The sequence below is a fragment of the Moschus berezovskii genome, chromosome 9, assembly GCF_049115385.1.
Source record: "Moschus berezovskii isolate FMDL1 chromosome 9, NW_MosBer_1.0, whole genome shotgun sequence".
Classification (NCBI taxonomy): domain Eukaryota; kingdom Metazoa; phylum Chordata; class Mammalia; order Artiodactyla; family Moschidae; genus Moschus; species Moschus berezovskii.
The window spans coordinates 95427319-95434615 of NC_142468.1; the positions used below are offsets into that span (position 1 = coordinate 95427319).

A 7297-nucleotide genomic window follows, 5' to 3' on the forward strand; every position below is an offset into this window, starting at 1 on the left:
GGGACGTGTGGACTGGGCTTGGAAGAGCAGGTAATGTTCAGTGGGTGGAGCCTGGGACTCAGGGGCCGGGATTCGGAATTCCGCCCATCAGTTCTGTTTCCTTGGGCCGTGCTTAAGCTCCCAGCGTCTGCTGTGTTACTGTGAGGGTTGAATGAGCTAACGAGTATAAGGCACTTAGTGCGGTTCCTAGCTTGGATAAACACCTGGTGATCTACAAAGAAAAAACCTTATCAATCATTCAAGCCCTGTGTTCAGCACTGTTTATTCATCTTCTTAATTAATCCCCAGTAAATTATGTGTTATTCTCCCTATTTTTGTAGGTGAAGAAACAGATTTGGTTACTGCCAAGTTCACTCAGCTCATAGGAAGAGATTAGGATTCAGGTCTATCTGACTCCAGAGCCAGTGCTTTTTCTACCCCAGCATGCTGCCTTCCAGGACAACTCTGACACCTCTTCACTTATTTTTAGATTTTTGTCATGTTTTTCCTGAGCTTCCCCTTCTTCAGGCTGATATACCCCTGTTTTATTCTCTGGATGCCCAAACACCTCATGGCATTATCTTAAAGCCATTGGCAGACCTTTGGACGTTTTGACTGTCCAGGCCTCACTTGAGCTGTGGGACTCTGGCTCTGGGGAGGCTGTGTAGTTGCCAGAGGGGGTGCGGGGCCTGTGGCACGGCCTCTCCTGCAGGGACCACCAGGCCTCGGGGCAGAGCTGCTCCTCATCAGGTACCCACGTGGCCTTGGTGATATGTTGTCTGTGAAAGGCTAGTCTCAGAGGCTGTCAATCAGTGAATAAAACTGTAAATTTTCTTGTTTGCATCTAAACAGACAACATATCAGGAACCTTTATGTGTGCTCCATAGGGAGTACTGAGAAGAGCTTTAAATCTGTAAAATTGTGACCACTTAGTTGTGTAGTTGGAAAAAAGTCCAGCATCTAGTTGACAAATTCTGGGGGGACTCTGAAATTAGACCATTCTTACTTAGCCTTGGCAGTGATGCCGATCTGTGTTCCCTTGAACTAGCATTGACCGAAAGTGCTTATTGAGCCAGTTTCAGGGGCCCTTAGAGGTAGGTAGCCAGAACCCCAGAATGCACATATGTTCAGTGGTAAAATAAATGCTAACATTTAGACTTTCCTGCTGTAGAATCTGTTCGAAACACCCCCAGCACTGACACCATGCCAGCCTCCTCGTCTCAAACATGCTGTACCGATCACCAGGATCCTGAAGGTGCTACCAGCTCCTCTTACTTGGCCAGCTCCCAAGAGGAAGATTCGGGCCAGAGTCTCCCTACAGCCCATGTTCGCCCTTCCCACCCACTGAAGAGCTTTGCTGTGCCCGCAATCCCGCCCCCTGGGCCTCCCACCTACGATCCAGCGTTGCCAAGCACACCGTTACTCTCCCAGCAAGGTAAGCAAGGAAAGCAGCACCACTGGAGGGGCCCTGTGGCTCTGGCTCAAGACACCAGTCACCACGTCTTTGCAGAATAACAAAGCTAATGTCCTCCAAGCTTATCCTTATCCTCTCAGGGAGGATACGGGTTCCCCCTCTGGGAACATACATAAACAAGAGGATAATTTGGCAGGGAGCAAAGGCTGACTATCTGAAGTATGTTTTGTGTGCAGGACGCTTCGTGGTAGCATCCAGTGGCGTGACTATGAGCAACAGATCTGGGCTTCCCAGAACTGCCTCACTGCACAGGATTCCTGCCAGCTAGAGAAGGATTAGGGAGTCCAAGACTTGAAAGCAAGGAAAAAACCAAGGTTGCAGAAATAACCCTGCAGAAGGGTTGTTAACTCTTTGAGTTCACACAGCTCAACAAAGGTCCTCTCACCTCAAAGGCATGCTTTCTGCCTCCTACTCTTTCACATAAATTTCTCTCTTATGATGGTTTGTTTCAGAATAAGTTACGCGTTGTCAAGCTTTTGGTCTCAGGACCCTTTTTAACTCTTAAAGGCTATTGAAGCTGCAAAAGAGCTTTTCCTTCACATGAGTTATACCTGTCATTATTCACTATATTAGAAATCAAAACAGATTTTAAAACTATTTTATTCATATAAAAATAGCAATAAATCTGTCATGTTGAGGTAAATAACATATTTTCATGAGAAGTAACTTTCAAAATAAAAATACAGTGAGAAGAGTAGCAGTCTTATATTTCTGCAGATCTCTTTAATTTCTGGCTTAATAGAAGACAGCCAGATTGTCAAACCTGCTTCTGCATTTAATCCATTGCACTGTGTTGTTTCAGTCAAAGAAAATCTGGCCTCACAGATATGAAGTTGGAAAGGAAAGATTATTTATAGAAACTTTTCAGACTGCTGTGGGTATTCTTCTTTGACACTACAGCAAAACTCAGAAAACTGTGATTTTTTATAGATTTGTTTGTCATGTGGAATCCAAAACCATATAATTATTTGTATTCTGTCCTGTTAAATCCATCTATCCTGCACTTTGAATGCATGATACTAAACACCACATGTTGGTCATTTGGGAAGTATTGGTTCACGAATTTATACAGATCCTCCAAATCTTGATGTATTTTGTTAAATAGTATCTAAAAATCATTCATTAATGTCATCAAAGTCTGTAAATACTGGGAAGCCCTCAAGCTCATGGTAGCAGATACAAGTTTTTCAAAATTCTGATTTTTCACTTTAAACTTAAATTTTATCATTGGAAATAAGTGCTGTCCATTGTCTTCCCTAAGGTGACTGACAGACTTCACTTTCTAGAAAATGTCTGCCAAATGCTCAAGTCTAAATAAACCTGTCTGTGTGTCAGTCTTTCTTTGAACTATTAATAACATTGGTGTTTCGTAATGAAAGCGACAGTTCAGCTCACAACTCAATTACAAGTGCCTTTATTGAAGACAGCCATCATGCTTTGGTGTGCAGTAGTATTTTACCCGTATTTCCATTTTATAATATTTAAAAGATGTGTAATCAATTTCATAACTTAACTTTTTCTACATTAATTACACTGGCTCTTTTTTAAACTTGGCGAATGTGCATGTTCATGAATGACTTTACAGCATGGTGCCAGTACCTTAATTTGTGCTAAGGCTCCAGCGGTTTTTCCCGCTATTGCTTTTGTACCATCAGTGAAAGGGCAAAATGTGTTTTGGTAATATTATGAAAAGAGTTTTGACCTCCCAGACATTTTGTGAGGGACCCTGGAACCTCTACACTGTGAGAACCACTGGTCGAAGAGTTGAGTTTTTAAAGCCAAGCGGAATATCTTCTCTGGCCTCTTGGCTGCCCTGCTCTCTCCCTGTCTGCATCCTCTTCCAGTCCCTTTCCAGAGCAGGAGCTCTGTGCTGGGTGTGTGTGACTCCCTCACCCTGCGCAGATACCTTTGTGAGGACCAGGGGAGCAGGCTCTCTGAGCCTGCTGATGGTGCCCCTGAGCACACCCCTGATGGTGCCCTTCCCTCTTGCAGCTCTGAATCATCACATTCACGCCGTGAAGACGGCCTCCATCGGGACTTTAGGAAGGAGCCGGCCTCCTATGCCAGTGGTGGTTCCCAGTGCCCCTGAAGTGCAGGAGACCACAAGGATGCTGGAAGACTCCGAGAGTGTGAGTTCCCACGTTGGCCCAGAGTGTGGGGCAGACTCGCTCATTCCACAGGCGAGCACTCATCTGCTCCCCTGAGCCTGGGCTGTGCCGCAGGCTCGATCTGCTTGGATTAGCTTGTCACACCTGCCCTCCTTTCAACTCTGGCCTGACTCTCTGATCCTCTTGTCTTGGTTTGAACCATCCACATGTTCTTTTACCCCCCAGCCCCTGTTCATGATCTTTCCTGACCAGGATGCTGTAGAGGAAGTTGCCTGAGTGGTTGCTCTCAAAACAAAATCAACAGAGTCTCTCCTTGATCTTTCACTCCCACATTCTAATAAACATGCCCTACCTCTGCATTTCCTGGTACAGGACTCTCTTAGGAGGAGAGCTTGGGGCCCAGAGATCCAGGGGTTATACCAACTGTGTTGGCTCCAACAGAGACTAGAAGGGGCAAGCGGTGGGGCCTGTGAGGTCCTTGTGACCCTAGCAGCACAAGTTGGAGGAAAGGCATTTTGTGATGGAAAGAAATGAGTGGTTGCAGGCGTGGGCCCATCCTGCAGCCTCTGACTGCCGGGCTGGCAGGGGCGTGGGTAGTCCAGTCTGTGACCTCTTTCCGTGGGCCCTACTTCTGGACAGCTGTTTGGATCATGCCTGGTAACAGTGTTCTCTTTTCCATAGAGCTATGAACCAGATGAGCTGACCAAAGAGATGGCCCACCTGGAAGGACTGATGAAGGACCTAAATGCCATCACGACAGCATGACCACCTTGACCGGGATGTGACTCCGGCCCGAGTGTAGAAGTCTTGGGACTTAGCCTTGAGATCAAGGAGTTGTACAGAGCACCAGAGGACAGCACTTGAGAACACAGAGTGAGCAGGCCGCCCGGCCAGTGCCCCCGCGTGGGACCGGCTCCAGGCCTGGCCACCTGCCTTCTCCCAGTCAGCCTGGAAGACGCCCGCGTTGAGGCAGCTTCCCTTTGCCTGCTGATACCCTGCAGGACTTGGCACCATGGGCCAAAATGTTGTGTCCAGGGAAGAGGCAAGAAGTGCGACCTATGTTTCACTTGGTGGGCAGGCCGTGTCTTCATGCTGCGACAGCATCGCCTTTATGGAGTGTAGACATTGGCATTTCTGTACAATTTTATTTGTGTTCTATTTTATTTTACCTTCAGAAGAAAAACACTTATCAAAACCAAGGAAGTCCGTGGTGTTCTCCACAAGTGGTTGACATTTGACTACTTGTTTGAATTATGTATGGAAAGTCATTGACAGTGTGGGTTGTTCCAGGGGTTGGTTTATTTGTTTTGTTTTGTTTTTATTTTTGATTCTGAGTCATTGCATCCTCTACCAGCTGTTAATCCATCACTTTGAAGGGGGGAGGAAATATTGCATTGCTGTTTGTAAGCTTTTTTATTATTTTTTTATAATTATTAAAGGCCTGACTTTCTCCTCTCATCACTGTGAGATTACAGATCTATCTGAATGAAATGTAACATTGAAAAGACTTGTTTGTTGGTTTCTGTGCAGTTTCAGTATTGGGGTAGGGGCGGGCTGGGAGGGTTGGGAATTGGAAATGGAGGGGCTGCTGAGATCCTGTGAATGTTTCAGTATTGTGCTTTCTTCCAGAAGCCTGCAGAGAACGGAAGCATCTTTTTTATTGTCCTGGCATGTCCATCTCTATTGTCACTAAGTTGCAACTGGAGTTTCATTTGGATCTAGTAAAAAAAAGTTCTTCTGTGCAATAGGTGGGTTCAAGGATGTAGTTGCCCTGGTGTCTTGGTAAATCCTGATAATAACATCCATGCTGAGGAGTCAGACATCATATTACGGGAGCGATGCAGTTCAGGGCACAAGCCTGGCACATTCCTGGGAAATCGGAGAGGAGGACGGGCCCGCCGTCCTGCTGTTAACCCTCTGCCTTTGGGGAAGTCGAATGTTAAGGTGGGAACTTTGTTCCCACACAGCTCGCTTCTCCCTAGTTCCTGTCCTCAGTCAGGCCAGCCCTCATTTCTACGTCTCGGAGCCCCTGTGGGGAAGGCGTTAGCGAGAATGAAGCAGGCGGGGGCTGCAGTCCCAGTGAGGCTCCCAGTTCTTTCTGAACGCTGTCCCATAAGTAGCAGGGGACCAGGAGAGCACGCCCCCTCACCCTCCCAGCAGCTCAGCTAAGCCCCTGATTCGAACAGGGCAGCGGGAGGTCTCTGAGGGGCTCTGAGAGGCCAGCCATACTAGAAACCTTTGGCTTTTACAGGTGGTTCTCGTGTGCTTCTTCTTTAAAAGGAAAGAAGCTGAGTTTTTTTAATATATTAAGAAAAAATACAGGACTGACCCTCAGGCATCTTCCCTGACTCCCCAGCAAATCCTAGAAGAGAGTGTGTAAGGCAGATAGAGCTGTGGTTTGGTAGCCAAGAACTGTCATCTCAGTGGCTGAGACCACCGGGGACGCTCAGCCTGCAGCAGGCAGGAGCCCCACTTGTCTTTCTTCATTGGTTATTTCCCCCATTTAGGTCTCATCGCACATTGGCTCTTCTAGGAGATAAACTCTCTGTTTCTTAATTGGGGGCAATGAAAAGAGCAGTGCTGGACCTCCTGCTGCCCTGCTAGCTGGTCATGGAGGATAGTGCCAGGCAGGATTCTGGAATCCCAGTGCACTTCAGCTGATCCTGAAAAGAGCTCTCTGGACACCAGGAGCGCTAGATTCCCCAGAAACTGTCTTACCTTTTGCCCAAAGAGACATGCTCGGTATTTGGGGCATTCCCTCCCATGAACCCTGATACTTGTGTTACCTCAGGGCCTTGGTACCTGCATACTGCCACAGAACTGGGGCGGGGGGAGGGAACTATTTTTAAATAAATAACTGTTCAAAATTGGGGGATTTTTTTAAAAGTAAGAAATAGGAAAGCTATTCTGTATTGCACCTTTTCACAATTTAATACATTTTCTTACATTTTCCTGTGATTTTTGAAATTAAACCATTGTGTGTCTTGTCATGTCCTAGTTGAGCTGCTGGCCAGCAGCTTCCTTCAGGAAGATTTGGAACAAACGTGTCTTTTGCCTTGTCGCCTGCTGGAGGGGGGCCTGGAGGGCTGCTGGGAACTAGTTTCTGTACACACTTGTTTGGCCTTTTCTGTAGTTGATGCTGTAAACTCTATGGCTTTTTGAAAAACAGTTTCATGTTTTTATTTAGTATTGGAAATCCAATACAATTTTTTTAATTCAATCAAACTGTGGTCTGGACAAAGAGTTATTTTCCTTTTTCCTTAGGGAAACAACTTGTGGGGCTGGGGAATCCCATTTCCCAGCCTCAAGTGGACTTCACCATCGCCCTCGTCACCAGAAAGGCAGGAGTGCTAAGAGGCACACAGGGTGGTGCGGTGGGGGAAGCTAGGTGGTGATCCAGGTGTCCTCCAGCCCCAGAGATGAGCCCTGTTCCCACCCCCATTATTCCCCTACAGGGACTGAGAGTCTGAGGGATTGAAGGCCACACCTGTCAGAGACAGGTGACCCCAGCAGGAAAACACAGCCATTCCTAAATGGTGTATAGGCCAAGTCCCTGATGTGGCAACGTCTGGGGAAGCAGCTTGGTCTGTGTTGGTGCACAGACGGGACCCGCAGTCAGCCTGGGCCTTCCTGACCCCACCCACACCTCACAGCCGTGTGTGATGCAGAGCCCTAGAACAGGTGTCTGCGAGGGGCCCTGCCTGTCCTGGGCTGCCTCACATGCTGACTGTGTTCA

At 47.2% G+C, this 7297-nt stretch overlaps 1 protein-coding gene across 5 annotated transcripts in view; it reads left to right on the plus strand.

Annotated features, from left to right (window-relative positions):
* NEO1 (neogenin 1) overlaps positions 1–5439 on the plus strand; it is a 233578-nt gene extending 228139 nt beyond the window's left edge. For all 5 annotated transcript variants that reach the window (XM_055437130.2, XM_055437132.2, XM_055437133.2 and 2 more), the window contains 3 exons: positions 1151–1414; positions 3446–3582; positions 4243–5439. In XM_055437130.2, coding sequence (XP_055293105.2) covers positions 1151–1414; positions 3446–3582; positions 4243–4326 — 485 coding nt within the window. In that variant the 3' untranslated portion in view covers positions 4327–5439. The remainder of the gene's footprint in view (positions 1–1150; positions 1415–3445; positions 3583–4242) is intronic.
* The last annotated feature ends 1858 nt before the right edge of the window (positions 5440–7297 follow it).